This window comes from Microtus ochrogaster, unplaced genomic scaffold, assembly GCF_000317375.1.
Source record: "Microtus ochrogaster isolate Prairie Vole_2 unplaced genomic scaffold, MicOch1.0 UNK3, whole genome shotgun sequence".
Lineage (NCBI taxonomy): Eukaryota > Metazoa > Chordata > Mammalia > Rodentia > Cricetidae > Microtus > Microtus ochrogaster.
In genome coordinates, this window is record NW_004949101.1 from 6619294 (window position 1) to 6643639 (window position 24346).

General features: G+C 40.1%; 1 protein-coding gene across 1 annotated transcript in view; it reads right to left on the reverse strand.

Moving 5' to 3' along the window:
• Macrod2 (MACRO domain containing 2) overlaps positions 1-24346 on the reverse strand; it is a 1889857-nt gene that overhangs the window by 491695 nt on the left and 1373816 nt on the right. The window contains exon 8 of the mRNA XM_026788524.1: positions 19570-19643. Within this exon, the coding sequence (XP_026644325.1) occupies positions 19570-19643 (74 nt within the window). The remainder of the gene's footprint in view (positions 1-19569; positions 19644-24346) is intronic.

A 24346-nucleotide genomic window follows, 5' to 3' on the forward strand; every position in this document is an offset into this window, starting at 1 on the left:
GTGGTATTTTCCCGCTGGTTGGTATTTAATTAGCCTTCTGCTATTGTCAATTGGCTCCGCTGTCACAGGAATAAATCATTCGCCAGCTATTTTGGAAGCTTGTCCTGTTGCCACCACCATGTCATCAATCCCTTCATCAGCTTTGTCATTATAGATCTCAGCCATTTCTCACCTTTTCAGGAACTCCACATGAATTTGACCTCGAGAAGTATTTGGCCACTATCATCTCAGCTATTAAATGTCAGATTCAGACATCTCAAACTGTGTGTCAAGACACCGTATTCTGGCAGCAATGAACCCATTACCTTCTTCTTTTCTCATAAAGCACGCTTTTTGCACGTCCCAAAAATTTCGTGCCACGGTTCTCACAGGAATCTGACTTTATTGTGGGTACCTAGAAGAATATTTGTTACCAGCTGTAATAATTCCCAGACTTTTGGTGGACTGCACCTCCATGTTATGCAAACAGCCTCTGCTCATGTTTACTGGGTGCAACTGATAGAGGTGCATGGCAATGGGAAACAGCTAAACACCTGCTTCATTAGCAGGTTTCAGGCTTCTCTCTCATGATCAATGAATCCTATAAAGTGCACGCTGTATTTTTAGCAAAGAGACGCGTCCTGAACCGATGTGACTCTTGATGACTGACAGGAAGACCATAGGGCTTGACCAATGTCTCTACAAAGTTTTTCTGTGCCTATTCCCAAGGCCACATTGTTTGTCTTCCCTGTTTATATTGCTTCACCATGTTCTATTAGGCATGCCTGTATTCTTTGTCCTTTTAATTACTAATGAGTGACGTTTGACTCAGAAAGCATTTATAAAACACCTATATCCAGGCATTGCTCAGTGCTCCAGGGATATGGAAAAGAACCAGTCATTTTAGTATTTACTCTGATACAGATGACATCAGTGCTCCAGGGATATGGAAAAGAACCAGTCATTTTAGTATTTACTCTGATACAGATGACATTCTTGTAGGGAGACAGTTACCAAAGCAATAAAACACACATTTTAAGTAGAGATTAATGTTATTCCAGGAATAAACCATGAAGTGGTTAATAATATTGGAGAGCAGGTACTTGTTTTGGTATTTAGGGAATCTCTTTAAAGAGCTACAACTGAAGGTGAGACTCTTATTAGAAGTGGCTTTAGCAGGTGTCTTTTGTAGAAACGCATGAAGATGCTGGATGGATTTAAGTCGGCCAATGAGGCCGGAGGACAAAGAGCAAGTGAACAATACTAAGCCGTGGTGCATAGAAGCTTCCTCTGGGCTGCATTAACCCCTCGGTTGTTCAGAAGATCTTGAGTATCTGAGAATTGAGCTTTTAAATTGATTAAACTACAGAACAAGGAGGATACAAGAAACAGTATCACACAACAAGTACATCGGAGCAACCCACACTGTGCATGTTAGGACCACTCTGAAATGAACTGCACCTTTAAGCCTATCTGCCACATTTTGAATCTAGCGTGAACATAAGTGATATTTTGAGATTTCTGTAACTACTGTCAAGCACTAGGAGATACCTGTGATATTATATGTACTGATTATAAAGTCACAGGAACCACTGATACTTAGTGACTAATATGATGGGGTATAAAATTTCAACTAGAGGTTGACAAAATCTAAGACATTTTCTGTGAGGTTCCCAAACTCCCCGAGACTGCCAAGTCTGCACTGTGGGCCACCTACTCATGATGCAGGGTAGACAGTTGGTTCACTCTCCATGGAATGGAGGCCCGATGAGGAACTAAAGGTTTTGGTTTATTCTTTCATTAAGATTGAGAAGCACTGAATGTCTTACTTCACACTTTCCTCTGCCTAGGAACCTCATCTGCCCTACCTAAGCACAGAAGGTTCCCTCTGCCAGCCCTCCCCACACTTCTGGGTGACAGTTCTCTGTGTAACCTCATTCATCAGCTCATAAACTTTCTTGGGACAAGAATCATGTACCAACTTGCTTTGTATAAACACCGCAGGATGCCTGGGAAAACCAGCCATTCAAAGAGCACTTGGCAAATAAATAAATGTAAACTGGACAGCCCTTGAAAGAATTTCATGTAAATCTAAGTTGCCAGAATTTTCTGAAAGACATTTACATCTAGAAATAAACAGTATTAAAGATAATATCTGAATTGGAAATGGCAATGAGATTACTGGGTAGACAAAAGCAAGACAAGATGGTGGAGGTGGAGAACAGGGAGGCAGGAATGGGAAATTGAGAGTATGACGGGCACCTTGTTTGAAAAAAATAGACAAACGTCCCCTTACTTTTCAAATAACATAAGCATTTGAATAAGAATAGAAGCCAACTCAGCATGCGAGCATGAGGACCTGAGTTTGATCTCCAGAAGCTATGTTTTAAAATGGGAAGAAAGAAAAAGCCTGGTGGGTGTGGTGCTTATAATCTTGGTGCTGAGGAGACAAAGATAACTAAGTAGGTCCATAACCCAGCCATGCTAGCCTAATCCATGAGCTCTGGGATGAATGCCGGGTCCTGTACTCAAAACCAAAGCGGTTGTTTCCTGAGGAGTAGAGGTTGACCCATGTCTTCCATTTGCACCTGAAGATATGTGGACCAACAGGAAAATGGTCCCATATGCATGCACACATGCACACACACACACACACACACACACACACACACGAACATGAACTATAAGCTAGGTATGGAAAGGGGTAGATTGTAGAACACTAGCTGCTGAGCAACAATTTTAATCTGATGTGAATGGTTCAGAATCTTGATTTTATAGTTTGTCCCTAGGAAACTGCCAAAGGAAGCCTAACCACAACATACTGCATCCATCTATGGATGAAGGAAGGCCTAGAATTCTGCCTAGTTTTAGGAGATATGGAGAACTTTGCTAGAGATCTGCACCAAGGGCTGAAATAGGAACAGTGGCCATAGCTTGGCTCAAGCTGAAGTATTCGTGGTATAGACCAGCATCTATGTTCTGTGCCTAATCACAGGATGCTAGTCATTCTGAGAAGCCAGATCCCGTAGACCAAACATCGTACCACAAACCACTGGAATACTTCAGTCTCTTATTCCCTTTGTCTGTTTCTCTGTGTTTGTCTCTGTCTGTTTCTGTCTGTCCATCTCTGTTTCTCTGCGCTTTCTCTCTCTCTCTCTCTCTCTCTCTCTCTCTCTCTCTCTCTCTCTCTCTCTTCCTCCCTCCCTCCTCCTGCCTGCCACATTTGGGACAGAGCTAAGAAGACCTGCTGTGCTATGGCCTAAAAGCTCCAAGGTTATTCAGTGAACAGACATTGTAGTACCTGGCTCCTCCATGTTCCTTGTCAAGTAGAGTATCCCCGAGCAATCACGTGGTATAAAATTTCCAGCCAGCCCCTGAAAATTAACAAAGCCTCAATGCCTTCCTTTGTTCCATGTATTTCTATGAAGGTTCTATTCTCTGCCCCTCCTGCCATCAGCCTATCATTATGGCTATCTCTTTTACTTCCACTTGAACTATCTCTTTTAATGAAGCTCCTCTTCAGGTTGAAAGGGAAACTCCTCTTTTGGTGAAGGCCCATTCATGTTGTAGTTGATATAATGAACTATTCTTTCTTTATGCTTTCCCACCTGAAGGCCCAATCATGCTCAAGGCCCTTTCTCCTAATCAAGTTAATTTCTGAAGTGCTCTTTCTATAAACTTCCTGCCGATCCTCATCTATCTAACAGGAAAAAAAGTCTGTATAGGATCAACGTGCAACTTCATGCAGACTGTATTCCAACACTGTCAAAAACAGCGCACAACCACCATTCTTGTATCCATATACCGTTGCCTAGTCTTCCTACATGTCAAGTTGTTGTAGTGTGGATCTTTTTTCTCCTCTAGGAGTAACATCTTTTTCATTGCCATTTAGGAATAGAGCTACCTTTGTTTGACAGCAGTGGGACTGTGAGCAGACAATGCAGCGGGAGCTAGATCTGGGCAATGAACAGTAATGGAGCTACAGAAACTGCTTGGTAGAAGAAAAGAGAGGAGGATCATAGGATCCTCACTTAAGATAACAGTTGTGATATTTTTTCCTGCCTTCCCTAGCTATGAGTGGTCTTCAAAAATTCTATAGTGTACAGGAAGAGAGAGATTGATTGAAAAGAATACCCCAGCTATAGGTGGTCTTTAGAGATTCTACAGTGTACAGAAAGAGAGACTGACTGAAAAGAACGTTCCATTCCACACTTCCATCCATCAAGTTGTCATCTGCAATGGGGTGGACTTCAAAATAATAGTGCTGGCTTGCAGTCACTTCTATCCTATAAGTAAACCCAATAACTTGTTGGTTTGCTATATTGGGCCTTGATGAGATTATTTCTCTGTCATTGGTATTCTTATAAGTAATGAGTAGACAGCTTTTCATGGAATAAAACAATAGTAAATAAAAACTCACAAGCACAAGACATGGAAATGGTATTTGTTAGATATGTTTTCTGAAGTCTTTATGAAGGAATGAGGAAAATAGTGACTAAAAAGATAATATTTTATTAAAAGTAACAGTAAGTGCCATCCCCAGACTAATGCATTCTAAATGTGGCAGGGCTGATTAATGAGAAATATGGGACAATAGGAGAGGCTATGACTTTCAGGGGAATTTAAAAATTGCCTGGGTGTGTTTGTCTTTTTTTATCAGATGTGATTAATGAATGGGTTAATGTCAATATCTATGACTCTAAACTTCTGGAGCTCTGATGACTCTTCAACATTGATGCTAGTCTCATCATGACATAGTGTAGACATGAGAGCTTCAGATTGTCAGTAGAAGGTCCTTTCGCTGAGCTCTCTATCTAACTTGCCCTAAGTGTCATGTTGTAGACACTATACTCTTTACGAGGAAGCAAGAGTTGAACAACTCATGGACACATCACTGTGCTTTCAGGAAAAAGCTCTCTCTCCTTCTCCCTCCTCTCTCTCTCTCTCTCTCTCTCTCTCTCTCTCTCTCTCTCTCTCTCACACACACACACACACACACACACACACACACATCAAGCGTGCACTATCATAAAGGAATGCTTAGGCAGGAGAAATGAGAATCCAACTGTGCTGAGCCTCATGTGCTTACAAAGACCAATAACACAGCAGTCTGCTTCTACCACTGCGGGAAAAGAGGAGGTTTTGTGGCTCGCAGTTACAAGCTGGGATTTCTGGGTTAAAGTCTGAGCTACCATTTCTTTGCCAAGCAACCTTTGGCATTTTACTTGTTTCTTTTATGCTTCAGTGTTCTCATTTGCCTTATTTGTACGAACAATTACAATGACCATCCGATGGGGTTTTTGTCATAAGTAAATGAGACAACCCAAGTGAGGGGCTGAGACAAAGAAAACATTTGGCACCTCAATATTTATGGCTTCTTCTTACTTATTTTTCATTCTGAAAAGACCAATTTGTTTTTTTCTTTTCAAAATGGTTACCTTGCCTTTTTGTGAGTAGAGCAAAGGTGTACTCTATTGCCAGTGAAGTAGGAGGCCACATTTTGTTCTGTTTTGAGTTCAATACAGAAAACATAAAAATCATAGATCATGGGAGTTGGATCAGATCTCAATCTCTCTCTCTCACTCATGTGTACACACATACATATATATTCATAGACACATATCACATATACATACGCACACAGACACTCTGCTATACACCTTGAAGAGGTTTTATGCTTCACATGGTTTTAATTTCAGGATTCTGAGCCAGTGTTAAGGCATGAGCACCTAGGAGTTGCACAAGTAAAGCCATGATGTACAGGTGGAGGGTTATTTAAATCTTGTTCCCTCTGCAACAGTCTCACAGTATTTTTTTTTATCACATATTTAATAAATATCCACTTCAGAGGATACATGATCCCAACCCTGTGAAGAACCCTATGCCCACCATCCTTAACACATGGGGAATTCATTTTCCTTTTCCCGTTTCTCCTTAACAAAACGTGACTATCTGGGGGGCTTCTCTTACTGCTGGCAAATGGCCATTTCCTGCCTCCAGACAAAAAGGCTTAAAAGAATTTACAAAATATACTCACTGAAATCCTCAGAAGACATCTAATAACTTAGAAAGGAAAGAACGTTTTGATGAGTTAGGGTGAATGAATCAAGAACATGTGGATCCCATTTCCCCCGAGTTTGAATTTGTAGAGAGAAAAACTCCTTAGAAAAATGAACTTCGTGGATGTCATGGAACCCAAGGGAAAAATAGATGAGATGATTACTGGGCCTAATACATTCCTGAGCTGCCCTGTGCTGAGCTGAGGCACACCCAGGTCATTTGTAGCTCCATTTGGTCTGTCAAACACACACCCATCAAGGTCTAATTGTTTTCAGAGCAGAATTCTGAACATCAAAAAATCCTGCCATGGCTAGTGTTTTCTGCAAAGAGTTTCAACACAGGGTTTCCTTGTCAAAGACCTTAAAGGAAAGTAATGGTATCAGTGGCGGCAGATTCTGAAAATGTTGTATGTAATGCATCTCCAGACCCAGGGCCTTATCCACAGTTGGATGGCAGAAACAAAGGCCAGGAGGGACAAGCCAGAATCAAGCAGAAAATCATCGTACCCCCAAGCCAAAGGTGCCTTCATGTCCAGGGAAGACTAACTTGCTGTGTCTGACTGTTTTATTTCTAGGAACAATATAAACATACAAGAGCCAAGATGTTGACTTGTAGACTTTATTTTAAAAGCTGCCTGCTGTAATTACTCAAAGAATGCATATACTGATAATTTTTTTAAAGTTATTAAGTGCATTTCTTGAAAAGAGACATCTAAAAACATATGCAGGCAGAGTGTGTATTAGTATAATATAAAAAATATACAAAGATTTTTTATAAAAGAGAAGAGAGGGCCCCCTAGTACATATATACAAAGTGTAGCAGAAAGCATTATAGCAACTCTCATGGATATTTAATGAGAGCTGAGATTATTTCTACTCATACATATCTGCTGATTTATTCACATGCCAATGCTTGCCAAAGGGTGCTAGGGGGCTGAAGAAGGAAGCAACCCTTTATAGCAAAAGAGTATCAGACCCTCTGCTGCCCAGGCTGCACCCTCATCCCAGGCTTCTGCTTTTTTATTATAAGGGCTTTTCAGGGAAAGATCTACATTCATAGTTTCCACAATGAGGAAAATGAATATAATCTTTTACCATCAAACATTCTGCCTGAAAAAATTATTGAGATTAACTGACTTAATATCTCTCAGTTGGGAACTGGACAATTAAAAAACAATACAGGAAGCTATTCTCCCACAAATGTTGATGCAGTAGACTTCGGGTAAGGACCACTATTTGATTTATACTCACTCCTCTTAGGTGTCATTCATCTTATTTTGCAGAGGAGAAACAGGCCCAAAAGGTTGACTGAACCTTCTCTTTCAGAATATCCTATTCCCAGACCAACGTCCCACCAAGTAGATGAGCTGCCTGGGTCATTAGTCGAGCACTTTATTGTGTAACCTATGTAACCGACAGGAAAAACAGGACCACTAGGAGAGATCTGCTAGCCAGAAACAGTCAATATTTATTACAAAATAAAAGCAGCTGAGTTATTCTTATGGCATATTTGGGCAATAAAGTCAGCACATAAAGTGAACATTTAATGTTTTCTTTAAAATCCTTTCAGAGGGAACTATCTTGGAAAGTGACACAACATCTCCCAATAAGCCTAATAAATCCAGTTTCCATCAGCTTTAGGAAGAATTGCTGCAGGGTTCTGTAAGCCTCTAAAAAGGAAACCAAACAAACTAATAACAACAACGGGGGAAAAAAGCCCAAGATGAAGTTTTCGTTCTACAATCGGTAGAATGTAAGAGAAATAATATCTTTACAGTCTAGCATGGCACTGCTTCTTCTTGAAGCTAAGCAACACCATGTGAGCATTTGGGTCAGCTGGGAGAAAGGGGAAATTTACATGTGCATTTATAAGCAAGTTTCTTGTGTGAATTGCAAAGAAACTACAGCATTTAAGTTATCTAGTTATCTCTGTGTCATTTTAGAGTATGCACAATGCGTGTGCTCGCAGCATCTCTTCAACCCTGGCTGTCATATGCTCCCGTGCCCAGTAGCTGACATGCTGCAAGGCTGACAAGCTTAAAACTAGGATCAGATTCTAATTGTTTAACGTCTCTTCTTCTCTTGTATCTTCAACTTTGGGATTGAAGATGCAAACACTTCATTTTGACCAGATTTTAGAAACTTGATGTCATAACTGTAGACCCCATTTTCTCCTATTATCTGCTTAGGGGTAATGAATGACTATCTCATAAATGGACACAAGATTTTGTTGTGGACTTCTAAGTCATCTACGAATTTACACAAAACCAACAGTATCTGATTGACAGGGAATATGATACTGAATGAGCTCTTCTGCCCCTGGACTCACAGTGACACCCTCCAATATTGTGAGATTAAAGATCCATACTCTTGTGAAATTTCTTCTAGTATGTTGAGCCAAGGAATTGAAGAAGTAATTGTTTTGCGGGGCCTATTTGAATCTCACAGTATGGAAAGCAGCAATGCCATCACCGAGAGAAGTCAGTTCTCAGGGAGCCTTCCTTGCTCTGACCTGAGTGGAGAAAACTGAGACAGTCCCAGCCTTAGCTGCAGTTTCTGAAGCTAAGTCCTGGACCAGACCTTTGCCAGTAAGAGTAAATCATTTAATTCTGCACTGATGGGAAAGCTCTTTTTGTTCCTCTCTGGGATGAACTAGATGACAATGACAGGTGAAGATTTTTTTTTCTTCAATCAAGACCACAGGAGTCCAGCTCAACTACTATACATGGCAAGGGAAAGAGCTCTTTTCCACTCTGTTAAAAAGTAGCCGAGGCGCATGCTCCCAGTTTTCAGAAGAGGTATTTAGAGTGTCCTTCACCAGGACCTCCTCGTGTAGTTTTTTATCTGTGTCTAATGTAGAACCAACTGCATCCTCGGAGTTTTATTTTCTATTTATAAAAATATCACATCATTTGGGTAATCAGCACATTTAATTTCACGAAGAGCTCTAAAAGTTGGCTATTTTCAAACTGCCGTGTAATCCAGATCAATTACAGAAAATCAACGTGGCATTCTCTCCTCCCGCACTAAATAGGTCAAGGTCGTTGGTGCTCACCCTCAAGACAAACACTATTTGAGTCAGTGGCCATCTTTAAGACACGGAGCTATGACGGGCAAATATTGTTTGATGTTTCTTGTCACCTGAGGTACGTGGAGAATCAACGAGATGAAAGATTCATAGGTCAGACCGTGACATAATAACACAGGCAATAAAACTATGGCTGTGTCCGTGGGCCTGATCCAGAAGATGTATATCAATGGCAATAATCCTGAACTGGGAAGGGCATGGCCTGCCCTCCCTAGTGTACAGACTATGAAACTGACTTCAGTAAGATGTAGATAATTGTCTAGAATTGTTTAAGAGACTAGGAGAATACAATTAGAACTCTCCTTTTCAAGTTCCAGTTTATTCTAATCTATATACCTAACCCTGTTCAAAATTTGAATAACTAGTGGTCAGTACAATTAAGTCATAATTATTCTACATACTCTACTTCAGAGAGCCACAATTTCCATTCTTGGTGCAGAAAAAGAGCAGTAGTCTCCTCCTGTCAAGGATCATGATGATTGTGGAAGAGCTAGAGGCAGCTATGCACAGTTCCTCACAGTAGATGCACAAAACACATACAGTCCCAAGCCAGACAAGTACGAAGATGGGAACTGGGGATACAATCCATCCCTTAGGGAAAGACAATTTCCTCTGACTATAAACCCTGGTACCTCCACTATGCTCCAGTGGAAGGCCACATATATGAGAATACTTGATCATGATTGGTCTTGATGCATTTTCTTTAAAAGGAAAAGAAGTTAAATGTATAGGGAAGAACTGGAAAGAATTGAGGAGTGAACATGCTCAAAAATACAGTGTGTGAAACTCCCAAAGAACTAAGGCAAACTTTTTTAAAAAGGAAGCTTAGCTGCCTGCCTCTGATATTGATAATCTCATGCATATGGTCCTGTTTGCAGTCTGCCCCATAATCTTGTAGACTTCTTCAGAAATGTTGTAAAGAGACCCGTTCTCTTTCTAACACAGCAGTCCCGGCCTGGTAACATTGCATTCATGTAATTTGAACAACCATTTTGTTTTGTTAATAAGACCTATACTCTAAAATCTAGTTGTAGAAGGTCTCTATGTCACATGCTCTGTGTTCCTTCAAGGCCTCTACTTAGTCCTTGTTTCCATTAAATTATGTTTCCTATCTATCTTGAGGTTACAGCAACAAAGGAGGAAGACACGGTCATCAGAAACTAACGTATCTTTAGCTTTTCCTCCTGTAGGAAACATTCTTACGCATTTGTCTCAGACACAATACTCAATTATTTGCTTTTTTCTAATGTGAACACTTGAAGGATATGGTTTAGCTGTTAAGTGAAACTGGAAGAGGGCTGTCAGGGGAAGGAAGCGAGAAGAAAAACTAGTTGGGAAAGAGGGGAGGGCCAAAGGATACAGAAGTGATCAGTGGGTTACTATCTAGAATAGCACAATGGATCCCATGGGATTCTCTGATTAATGTGTCAATAATTATAGAAAATGTCCTTTAAAAAATCCCTCCAAATGATTTTCATCCATTAATCACCTTTGAATTCTGTGCCCTAACTTAAGTTTTATCTTGGGTTGTTAGAAGTAAATGTGGCTAACCATTCAATTTTGCTATAAGATACTTCATTTTACCCCCAATTTTGCTATAAGATACTTCATTTTACCCCCAATTTTGATGCTTTTTTTTTTTTACATAAGGCAACAGAATGGACTGCAGGATTCTGCCAGCTGTCCAACAATCTGTGACATCTTCAGCAAATGATCTTCCCAAAGCAGGCCACCTGCCAAATAACAGGGATGGGGAAAGAGCTTGTGGGCGGTCTTACCTCAGTGTCTCAGAGTTTCTGATGGAAGTCAATGGAGGCATGTTGGCTAGGTGAATCCTAAATTACATTATCCTATGAAGTATGGCTCTTCCTGAGCTAATGAGCGCTATGGAGCATAGCCGCACGCTGGAGGGGTTTCAGTTTCTAGTGCCAAGACTTTGAATAGCCTGTGGTATAGATGATAGAGTAGCATGAGGGGGGAAGTGCTGGGCTCTCTTCACTTGGGAAGCTCCAGCACGGGGCACGGTATGTTAGCCACAAATACTGAGATGACTTGCTGAGAGATAAGAGATTCTTTGAGGCTTGACTTTACCTCTAAAAGTAGAACTGAGAATAAGAAGGCCTTTGACAGCCAATCCAGCACTTGGCAAATTTCAACAAAGACATTCTGAGAGTGGGAAGTATTGTGTATGTGAGGAAGGAAGGGAGGGAGGGAGGGAGGGAGGGAAGGAAGGGAAAATAAAAAGCCTATGATGTATTCAGGTCATCAGAGTTATTCCAGAGGAAAAGCAGCATGGCACACCTCAAAACCTGTGAATCAAGGTCTTCAGTCATGTTATAATTGATGAGCATCATGGCTTCCACCTCCCGACCCTCTTGAGAGAGTCCAGGGCTACATTTTTAGAGGAGCATATGTGGCTGTTGATTCTTACTAGCACAACCGCATTCCTGCACAGGATATAAAGAATTCAAAGATGGCACTTAGCTTTCTAAACAGACAGATTCCAACCTTAGATTCCCTCCAAAACTAAGGCTGACATTGATACTAAAATAAAGTCACCACCAGAAGGGAAATCTGAATACATCATTTATTCCTTCTCGGCCCCTGTGTATTGGGCACACCCCATGTTTCAGAAAGCTGAAGGAGAGCACATTGTATTCCTTGTAAACAATCACCCACAGGAGCTGGAGTTTAGCATGAAGGATATAATTTTCCAATCTTCAATGTAAACATTATTTCAGGTATCATTTAAAACCCCCTTCTGGGAACCATAACAGTCCAGTGGCATTTCATGTCAGGGACATAAGGCAGGTCCCACACCCTTTCTTGCCTTCCTCCCTCCTTCTCTCCGTCCCTCGGACCCTTTCTCTTCCCGTCTTCCTTTCTTCCTCCCCCCTTCCTTTCTTCCTCCCCCTCTCCAATGTGATTCCAAAACAAAAGTGACAAACAGTTTTTAACACTGCATATGTTCAGAGACCTCTGCCAAAGCAGGGGAAAAAACAGCCTTGGCAGCAGAAGCTGAAGTGTCACAGTCCTTCTGTGATCTGTAGTGGGGAAACCAGTGGCCCTGTCCTCCACCTTGTCAAATCTGCATGAGAACTACATCTAGACTGTTCAGGAGGCCAATGGGCGATTCTTCTGTAGATTCCAAATTTTGTTTCCCAAGCTGGAGGAATGTATTCAACTCCTTAATACACCCTTGGTTGGTATCTGAATGCTTGGAAGCACAGGGAAGTGACAGGGCCAACTACTTCCATGCAATGTCAACCAACATCTTAGTGAGTGCGTCCTTTCTATGTAATTAATACTGAGGTCCTAGATTTGAATTCTCAGCAGTCATCTAAAGTCAGGGGTTGGTCGCACATGCCCACAGCTCAAGTCCTAGTCACAGTGTGGGTGGGGGAGATGGAGATAGGGGGAAGTGTTGCTGGAGCTTGCTGGCCAGCCGGCATACCCAATGAGCTCCAGGTAGAGAGTGACTGAGTGATTGAGGAGGACCGCTGATGCTCTCCTCTGGTTTTCATGTGACTTTGCATGGAGCACACACATGCGTAACAAACATACATACACACAGGCACACACACACACACGACCAATGTCTTTATTTCTAAAGGCTATTCATGACAAAACTTAAAACCAGTTTTGATTTACAGCTGCCACTGGGAGACCCTGCAGTTTGGGTATCACCAGGTGACATCCGAAACCTCAGGTAGGAATGAGGCTGATTCTGCTCCCTCTGCACAGCCTCTCAGCTCATCGAGCTGCATCTGTCCTTATGCTACTTAACGTGACAAAAAGCTACATCATAGGTGTTGCACTTCCCCCACAGGGCACAGAGTAAACCATTGAAATGACATGGAAACGATACTTAACATTTTTAATCACAATCTGTTTGTGTAAAAAATACATAGTTAAAAAAAATATGTGTTGGGAAGAGGCCCCAACGTGAGCGTGTGGTGCAGTGAAGCTTCTACCTTCCTCCAATACAGAAGAAAATCAACTTTGAGCTTAAAAATGCAGAAGTGGAATGCCTCCTGTGTCATTCAGTTTTAATTCTGACTAGACACTTACTAAATGAAACAGGGTTTTCCCCCAGTGACTTGCTCATTCCAGAACAGGATCTAGGTCTGCTGGGCAGAAGTAGCATTCTGATGAAGCAAGTCATGAAATCTCCATGGACGAGTTAGAGAAAAACTACATATCCCACAGTCTGTATAGATGAGCCTATGGTTAACCTCAGGTGAAGTATGACCTCCCAGCTGAATGACTGTACCTTTGGTAGTTTTAACTAGAACTTCCTGGAATGCTAAGCATTTGCCTTTCTGTTGTTTTGTAATTGATGGAGGCTCAGATTCCCTCCACTGTGCCACCGAGATCTGATTAGAACTTTAAGATGTCAGTGTATCCATTCCCTGGAAAGCTAGCCATTTCCCTTAGACTACATTGTTTTGCCTTGTCTCCTAAGACTTTCTTAAAGAGTTAACACATTCACTGCAGGCTATAACATGCCTGCTCCCTTGGGGAATTTGAAATATTGAATATGACCCCAATAAATTGGAACTATCTTAGAGCATCTGGCCCTTTGCAGCTTTTAAAGTGAGAGACATCCTGTTCTGCTTCTATAGGAAAATTACAACTAGGTACACTGCCGCGGAGACCAATAGCCAAATGCCATATGAGTCCCTGGTGTCCAACAATAGAGCAGGTACTGTACATACATTTCCTAAGATAACTTCCAGATATGAGTGGGGGATGTCTCAGAGCGTTGGAGTGGAGAAATCATGATTTCACATGAAATGATATTTTTAGGTGCAAGAAAAATGAGGAATGCGTGAAGTTGTATATGATATCCCACAGCAGACACCTCGAGTTAGAAGTATGAGCCCTGGTCCCACTGCGCATTTCCATAATATCCCTTTATTTTACTTTCCTATTTCTGTAATAGAATGACTCCTTGAGAAAAATCGAGCACTTACAGAAAGGTTATTATTCTACCTGCTGTCATTTTTTTTAAATAGCCAATTTATAACTTTCCCTTCAGTTTGGACTTGGCAAATTCTAACATTTATTTTAGCTGAAGACGCCAGTGCATAGCTCATACCCCTTGTCCACCTCTGATGAGACCTCTAGATTCTTACTCTGTATGTTAATACTTCAGTCATGTTTTCTATTTCTTTGTCACCCCTCTGTGTCCCTGTGTTGTGGGATAATGCATCTGGCTGGTCTTCTCATTGCAGTAACTCAGCTCGTAGCAGTAAACAATTCCTTTTGGGTCTTTAAGTTTTCTAGTTTTCACCTCTTGTTCTTTGTTGTTGTTGTGTTGTTTATTTTGTCTTTTGCTTTGGTTTTTCTGTTTGTTTTGTAAATGTTGCTTCATCTCATTCACATCTGTACAGTTTGTTCAGCCAGGCTCCCTTCGGCATGTTCTATGGTGTTTGTTAATCTGCCACGAAAAGCCATTGCCTCACAGGTCAGATGTGGAGAAACTAATGTAATGGGCAATGGGATCAGAACATGGACCAAAGGACTCCAGTTAGGACCCTCGTTGTATGGAAATGCTTTTCCATGGCAGCTGCTAGTGGCTTGTGAAATTACATAGAATCCAGCTAACTGTTGTGTTCAGAAAAGAAGCATATCTACCCTAAAGATTCAGAAAGAAGAGGGTTAGTAAACAGTGAAAGCTCACCAATCATGTGATATCAGTCATTTATTGTGTGATAGATGAGCCTTAAGAGAAGTTGCCCCTGAATTATATGCTCATCTGAAGAAAGGACAAGAGGCCACTGATGGGAGATTGTATTATCCATATTCCCCCTTTTAAGGAAAAATGTCATGGATTTGATCAACTAAAGGTCCCAGTGCATGTTCCCTTAACATTAAGCTCAAGGCTGGCCTTCCTTCATCCAAAGCTGACTGACTGACCTGTGAGTTGACAGATAGAATAATGATGGGGCCATGTGACAACCTAGGTGAATGACAATAATGACGGTAATATGATCATGAAGTAACACTAATTGGGGAACTATCAGAATGAGGGCAACAAGGACTGCCATGTTTTTTAACTGTGTGTGTAGTTTGAGATTCTGGTCACCTAACAAACCTGATCCAGGCCTGGTGTTGAATGGCTAAGACTTCCTTTTCATGTACTACAATTCATTGCTGTGGCAATTCTCTTCTGCCTAAACTGGCGTGTTTCTTTCATGCTATCAGACTGACACTATGTTGCTCTTTCACTTTGCCTCTCTCTTTGGTTTTATATTGAGCTGTGGACATGAATAAACAGCTTTTATATTGAAGAATTAGTTGGATATCTAAAATAAGCTTGTATCTGATTATCTGCAATATCATTCTTTCTTTATACTTTCATTTAAATTTGCCTTATAACATTTCTCTTCATCTCAGTGAGTATATGAAAAGTTGACTTGCGAGCATAGTCAAATATTTAGTTCTTGACTCTTCCTTATTTGTCCAGTTCTATATTGGACACTATATTGAAGCCACCTTTACAACAGACATCACCATTTTTGCTGATATTCAGCTCTTCCTATTATGTAAGAACTTTATTTATTATGCCTTAGCTATCGGATACCTTTCACTGGAATGAAATATGAGGCAAAATTATATGTAGAATTTCTTTTTTTCTGTGTTTTCTATGCTGAGGTGACATTTCTGTCAGCCTGGGTTCCTGAGTGTCCTCTGACACTCAAGACACTCAAATAAGGTGAACAACAAATAAACATTCCTACTTTATAACACTAAAACTGGGGAATGTTTTTAATTGTGGAATAAGCTAGGCAACTCAGTAAAAGCAACTTTCAAAACCTTCAAAGTGTTAAAACCCATCCTTGCTACTTCCTTTTATACTATCATTGCCATCCCAAACTCCCCAGGTTTTACCTGGATTTGCTGCAAGGGTCTCTTGGTTGACCTCCGCTCCCATCCTTCGCTGATATTTCTAAAGGACAGTTTCCAAAAAGCAGTAACATTTACTGCTTAAAGATCATGTTACTTCCTTACCCAAACTGCAGGAACACTAAACTAGGAGTATGGTAAATTAACCACAGTGCCTATTATTCCACTTCCGCTAGTCTCCAAATTTGTCTCTTGCCATTCCTCCATCAGCAATCATCATATCCCTTACCCTTTGGCAGCAGCTCACTCTTTCTTGCCTCACTCTGCTTTTGTCTTCTTGTTCCTTCCTTGTGGAACATTTTACCTCAAGAGCTCCGTGTAACTTAGATCATTCTTTCTCATTATAAAGATCTTTCTTCCAAGATTCTAGCCTCAGAACAGTCCCGGTGGCTTCTGAAACCACATCGCCTCATAACCCATTTGAAGTTATGAAGCTTGATTGTGTAAAGAATTCTTTGGACTGTCTTCTTTCTTTATTTACTTAATTTGTTTCTCTCTTTCGCAGACTATGAATATCAAAGGACAGGGATTATTTGTCTTAGTGCTTTGTCCCTGGAAGAAATGTGCATGTTGCTTTAGTGGATTTCAGTAAATATTTATCAAGTGAATGAATTAATGAAACACTCACTGAAACAATCAAGATGTCAAAACAACACTGCAACAAAAGACAAGTGAATCGGAAGCAATGTTCATTCACAGATCTTTAGCCTAGTTTGTTTGGTTAAGTAGAGCAAACCCTAAATCAAAATAGTATTAAATAAGCAGTTTGCATAACATTTGTCTATTATCACTTATAATTTATTTTCTAAATACTTATTTATTTATTTTACATTCCTAATGCAGTTTCTCCACCTTCCTCTCCTTCCAGTCCCTTTCTACCACTTCCCCTCCAGAAATGCCCCACCCCCATCCACTTCTCCTTCCTATTGGGGGGGAGGGGAGGCCTCCCATGGATATCAACAAAACATGGCAAATCAAATTGAAATAAGACTAAGCTGCTTGCCTTGTATTAAGGCTGGACAAGGTAGACCAGTATGAAAAATATGGTTCCAAAAGCCAGCAAAGAAATCAGAAATAGCCCTTGTTGCCACTGTTAGGAGTACCATAAGAAGACCAAGCTACACAACTGTCACATATATGCAGAGGTATACTTATAACTTATTTATTCAGTAAAATCTAATGTATCCAAATCAAGTAGCTGACACTCCTTAGTTTATATTTAAACAAAGAAGTCCTAAAAGTTAACTAGCACAAGATATATTTAATAGTGCCCTAACTAATGTATTAAACAATCAAAATATCCTAAATTTTTTTACAATGCCTGAAATGTATACAAGGATAGGATATGAAATCAAAAGGTAGGCATTTGTGGGATAATCTTTTCATACACTGTAGACATGTATCTCTGCCAAAGGTGCTTTCTGACTGGTTTAATAAAAAGCTGAATGGCCAAGCCGGGCGTTGGTGGCGCACGCCTTTAATCCCAGCACTCGGGAGGCAGAGGCAGGCGGATCTCTGTGAGTTCGAGACTAGCCTGAAAAAAAAAAAAAGCTGAATGGCCGATAGCTAGGCAAGAGAGAATAGGAAGGACTTCCAGGGAGAGAAAGAAACTCTGAGAAGAGGGGCCGAAAGACACCAGTGAAACATGGAACACATTTAACATACAGAATGGGATAGAAGTAAAAGCCACATGGCAGAATGTAGATCAATAAAAGCAGGTTAATTTGAGGTATAAGAGCTAATTGGAAAAATACTAAGCTAAAGCCAAGCTTTCACAATTAATAAGAATTCTCCATGTCATTATTTGTGGGCTGGTGGGTCAAGAAAGTCTGACTGCAATAGGCTCAAAGAGAGACTAGGCAAGAGAAGTTGGTAAGAGACATTAAGAATTTTTTTTTTTTTTTTTTTTTTTTAGGAAATAACTCTTTAAACAGTCTACCTTGGATTAATATGTCACTATAATTTGTCAATGAGCTGTATATATCAGTAGTATGTCTTCTTCTTCATCATCAGGTTCTCAATGGGAGGTGTTTATGGCACTTGTAATCATAGGTCAAGATGACAAATTTGAATTTCTTCAGTTTCTATATTCTAGAGTTATCATTCAACAGAAAGGAAGGTAACAGGGCATTTGTTTCCTTGCAAATTAAGAGGCATCATTGTAAGGAACATTTTCTATGACAAAGACATATGTGGACAATAAATGAGTTCAAAGCAACTCAACTTCTTTCTCTGGCTTCAATGAGATCGAAGTGAGGAATGGCTGTGAGACCTGAGATGAGAGACCAATCCCTGTGACTTCCGGCACTTGAGGATTTTATTAACTTTTTGTTGCTAGAAAAGGGAGATCATGGCAGTAACTACTTCAAATGCCCCCCCAAAAGACTGCGGTAGAGATAAGACATGTTTATATGTTGAATGTATTACTCTCTTGTTTTACTTTTCCTTGTTGAGGCAAGTATCATCGAAAGTGAAGTCATAGTCCACACACATTTCACATTTGTGGAGAGGGAGGAACAGACTGCAGACTGTACATATCTGGCCATACGATTTTTACTTCTACTAGAGGTAAAGGATGTTTATATCTGGCTATGGAATGTTGAAATCGCAGTAATTGGTAGATGACACCACTGTTTCTTTACATACGCACAAGAACAAAGCTGGTTCTCAATAGGAAACGTTCACAGTCCATTTCGGTAGTCGGCCATTTCTAAATAGTCTATCTCCTTCCCAGAGAGAAAGCTAAATTCACAATCATGAAAGAAAGCAAAAACTAATTATTTAATTGCTATCTAACGAGGAAAATCAGAACAACAGAGGAAAACACACAAGACCTTGCCTGAAACCCTCTTTCTGTTCTGAGAGTCAATGGACAAACTCCTGGAGTGTATGACTTCCTGTTTCAGCTGTATTGCTGCTTTATTTAAATGAGTAATTCTCTTGCGTATCACTCAGCATGTCCTAGCATAATCCATACACTTTACTAAACGAGTAGAAATAGAGATGAGATGAAGGCATTTCATTTCACAATAAAAAAAGGAAAAAAAAACATCTGGCCATAACAGCCTAGTTAACAATGATGTAGTCTTATTGCAGTCCCATACCTAGCAGTCATATCAGGAAAAGATGGAGCCTGTTAACAGACATTGCTTTACGGCACAGTCCCCTGACAACAAAGACAAAGCAGGTGTCTAAGGAAAACAACACAGGAAGAATGAACAATCATCAGGAAATCCATTCCAAACTCATGCTCACACACACCATACTGCCTGGAAGACGCAAAGAGAAGAAGAAGAACGGGCAAGGAGTCTGCTCTCCCAGCTCATCTTCTCCACCAAACCTGTTGTTATATCTACCTCAGCCAAATGATTCGATGAAAATATCTAATCCTATGTAACCCACAATGAAGAAAAGTCTGATGTCACTGACATAAGGACCAGGTCTGGTTGATACTGATGAGGTTCATCCACTGGCTTTTAACATAGGATCAAATCACATTGTCGGGAATGTTTCGTATGTTGGTTCTCTTACCTCCTGGTGATTCTTGGCCAGCCATTCCTTAATCGTGTCTAGGGCAATGACTGCAGCAGGCTCATTTGGAAAACCTAAATAAAGAGCATAAGGAAGCAAATAAATAAAGCATAGAAGGGACACAGAAGTCAACCAAGGCTTAAGATTGTATTGATCTTATTTTACATAGTATTCCATTCAACAAGCAAGGAAAATAAGGCCGGTGGTGATAAATTTTACATGGATATGAAACCTCCAATCAATAACATGGTATAAGACTAGCTCTGTACCAGTTCCAAAAAAAGAAGGATTTAATAAAGATACCAACAGCATTCACGTATACTTAACAGCTTATAATGTACTTTATTCTCCTCAGTAGTGCTCAGATCAAAGTTTACTCTTTGCCTCAGTTTCTTTTGTAGTTGAAAATAGACTTTTTTTTTACAATGTATAGTAATTACATTCCTCCAGATACACACCACCCACCAAATTCCACATCCTTTATTGCTCTCTTTCTCCCATTTGAAAACAACCACGCATCTAAAAAGAATATCTAATAAAATAAGACAATATAAAAATAAACCTGAATAGGAAAAAAAACAAATGAAGAGAAAAACAAAGAGCCAAATTTAAAAAAAAATCCACAAGAGACATATGGACACAGAGACACACATCGGTAACCAAAGAAATCCCACAAAGTACAAAAATAGACACCTTAATATATAAATGAATGACCTGTACTATAAAGGAAAAAAAAAGAAAATAATGCCCAGGTGAAGCATCATGAGGCAAGAAAACGAACAAAAAAGCAACCTCCAAAAACATTGAGTTTGTTTTGTGGTTGCTATGCCTCTTCAGCTTTAAATCCCAGTAAATTTGGCTCAGAGAAAACATGGTTGGTGTGAGAATCATTAGTTCAATGTTCTATCAGGGAACTGCCACAAAGTAAGGAAGATAACATGCCAAATAGCTATATATACGACAGAAATCTATTATCAGTAGTCAATGATGGTGATTCCAGTTCTACTTGGTGATTCCAGCACTACAGATAATGTCTGGGTTGAAAATCACATCAACTAAACTGACCTTCTGGTATGGTTTGATTTTATCACAGCAGCAGAAGTCACAGAGTTATGTGTCATCTCAGCATGAACACACATGTTTGGAATGTCAAACACACACCACTATGATTGTTTAGCTAATGTCAACTGAACATATCCCTAGACCACCTAGAATCATTGCATTGTCCAAAAGAAGTAGAAGGAGTGACCTGCAGACTCGAATTTCTCTGATGCTGTTGAGGAGGAGAGAGAATGGACTAAATATTATTGAAATGCTTTTTAAGTACTATACTGGTTCCTTAATCACCAAGTATCAATTTCTTTCCTATTAGCTCTAACTTTCTGGATTTTCATGGCCCTATATCTCTCATTTTCTCTGTTTTTTAGTATTTAAACATTATCTGCAAGTACACAATTGAGTGGTTGTTACTGTTTATAAAGTTTCACAATCATCACTGTCCCCAGAGTACTTTAAAGATACTCTGAAACCATCGGTGCTCATTTCAAAGCTACTGTCTTTTCTGAATCCCACTACCATAAGTTTCTCCTTCTGAACTTTCCAATGCAACTTCCTGTAGCAGGAGGCCACTTTTTGGCTCCCAGCCCCAAAATAACGATACAAAACCTGTATTAATTAAATCACTGCTTGGCCCATTAGCTCTAGCTTCTTATTGGCTAACTCTTACATATTAATTTAACCCATTTCTATTAATCTGTGCATTGTCACATAGGTGTGGCTTAGTGGCTAAAGTTTCACCGTCTGTCTCCTGCAGCTCCATGGCTTCTCACTGATTCCACCTCCTTTCTCCCAGCATTCAGTTTAGTTTTCCCTGCTTACCTCTATTCTTTTGCTTTATCAGGTCAAGGCAGTTTTCTTTACTAATTAACCAATCATATTCACAACATACAAAGGGGAATCCCACATCACATTCTTTTGTGGCCTCTTTTGTCTGACCAATTCTTCTCAAGTTTTTTTTTTCCTAGATATGTCAATAAAATGCTTGTCATTCCCAAGTTCTTACATCTAGCTTTCTTCCTACAGTCAACTTTAGCCAGTTTCAGCATTGACCACTACATTGTCTGTGAGATGCCTTCTATTCCTACATTCTACCTCGGCCAGTTTCAGCATCAATTGCTGGATTGTGTGTTGGATGCATTCTATTCAGGGTCTCTTGTGCATTGTCTGACTTGGCAAAGAAAGAGAGGTGTTGCTATGTGGAGAATTCTTCTGGTGGCAAATACACATGGTAGCGTTTAGGCTGACATCTTGATCTTGGTAGCCTTCAGAGAATTGGTGGGAAAGATGAGCAACAACGGCAGTGCCCTCGTTTGCAAGCATTTGAAAACAAATATTGCTTTTCTGATTAGGTTTCCTGCAGGCATTGCTAGAAATTTCATTAGGAAGATTGGGGCCAATGACACAGAACCAAGATCCATGTTTTTTTTAATTTATAAAAAGTGGAAACCTCTGTAATATGAAAAATGCCACCCTGTTTCAAGTACTTGTAAATCCCTATGTAACACTTAGAGTTTATTTTCTTTAAATGAATGCTTTGTAATATAAGACCTTTAAAATTAAAATAAAAGAAGTTGCTAATTAAAAAATAGTTAGTCTATTAAACAAACTATCCTTGAACCAAAAATGATTTGTTTCCTAGATATTTTTTACAAGATCCTGTCCAATAAAAGTCCAAAGTCTAGGGAAGGAAATAAATGAGTAAATATGTAGCCACGAAACAGCAAAATGAATAGAGTAGGGTGGGAAAACACAGATGAACGGGCTAGGCAGGAAATTAGAGAAGTTTGGGGGCTAGGCACTCAAAATAACCATTGAAGAAGCATTGTCCTTAGAAGTAAACAGCTAAAGTCAAGGGGCTAATGGACTATACAGGCAAAGTAAAGGGATATTAAAAAAAAAAACAGGGTGAGTACATGGGACTTATAAACAGAAGTAGGCTGTGGATTTGCCACCATGGAGTTACCCACAGGTCTTGTTCAGTCCTCCTTTCCCTGAGCAGAACACTGGCATCTGTAGCCACACTTTCCTCCGTGCACTCCAGCACAAAACCACAACCTGTCTTGCTCATGGCTTGCTGGCTATGGCAGTGCCTTTCTCTGAGTCAAAACAGCTAAACAGTGGCTTAAGCACCTTTGTCTGCGCTACTCTTCTAGTGGCCTCAGGTGACCCTTACAGACTTGTCTTATTTTTCTCTGCTTATCCTCTTCTCAAGAAATTCTTCTCTAACTTCAAGGTATATTTAGTAATTACTCAAAAGATAAAATTATAGGGGTATGGATATCTCATAAATACTGTCATCAAATTCAGTTGCAATGGCCATCTGTATTAATGCTCACCTTTGGAAGACATAATTCCCCACAGATGAAACTAGATAAGTTCTTACAGAACCATAGCAACCACGGTAAGTTCTCAATTATCCCTGACCCCTTGGTCACTCTCTCACATACATCAAAGCCTCTGGCATGGAGTTATGGTTTTCATCATGATCTCAGGGGTCTCTGCATCCCTGGCTGATGTCAACACCCAAGACTGTGACCCACCAAATACCCAGTTGTCATGTACTTGACCCGTTCATCTTCAAAATCAACGTCCTCCATTCCAGATCCCTCCTTCTTAGGTCACACACTGGACCTCGATGTAACATTTTCCATCTAAGGTTATGGGTTGAAATGCCCAAAGCCTGTTTCCTATTTAGCTTTCTTGGCTGCTTTCTTGGCTCTTCCTCTTTACAAGCATTTGATGCCTTCTCTCTACTCATGCTAGTCCCTATTAATCACCATCAGCACTTCTGGATGCTCTGGCTCCTTTCTGCTTCTTAAGGCCCATCTCTCATTATATTGCTACTTGCTTAAATAGAATCTTACTGGGTGCTTTTTACTGTGTTTTCTTACATTGTCATATAATTTGTGTAAAGGTAAAAGAGGATAGTTTATTAAAATTAAATCCCCATACTTTAACTAGTAGGCCAGACTATTTGATGCTCAGACCATGGTGACTTAGGATATATTATGCATTCCTCTATAGCGTGACTTCTAATGAGCTATAGCCCTTGTACAAATGGCCAGTCTCAAGAAAAACAACTTGGGCTATCAACTTTACTGCTCAAGGAGAAAGTAAGATGCTAAGCCATCTATTCAAATATTGACCCTGAGCAAATGGCCAACAAAATAAGAAGTAAGTAACTTCTTATTCAACTACTGCAAAACACTTCCAACCCTCCTAAGCCATGATAGCCCCTCTAGGAATTTGCTTACTGCCTTTAGATAGTGTACTTCAAAAATTTCTTTCTTTTTGTCTCTGACCCTGTGCCTGCTTCTTTCTATCTCTGTTTCCATTCATGTGTGAGTGCACATGTATGTTACAAGTGCATGTATGTTACATGTCAGAGCACAACTTGCAGGAGTCACTTATCTCCAGCATGTGAGTTTAAGAGATTGAACTTGAATTATCAGGCTTGGTCTCAAATACCTGTACTCTTTAAGTCATCATAATGGTTCAATGATGTTTCTCTGTGTCTGTGTTTTGCTATATTCTTTTTTAGCTGGCTACAATAACCTCACCCATGCTGGTAGGTTGCCCACCTAAGAAGGTTAAAGAAGCTTCTGTGGAGGACAAAGGTGGACCACAATCTATAGTGGGGTAGGCATCCACTTTCCTTGTCTTTTCTCCAACTGCTATTCCATTCCTGGCTTCTTTTTGTTTTGTTTTCCTTAAGTCT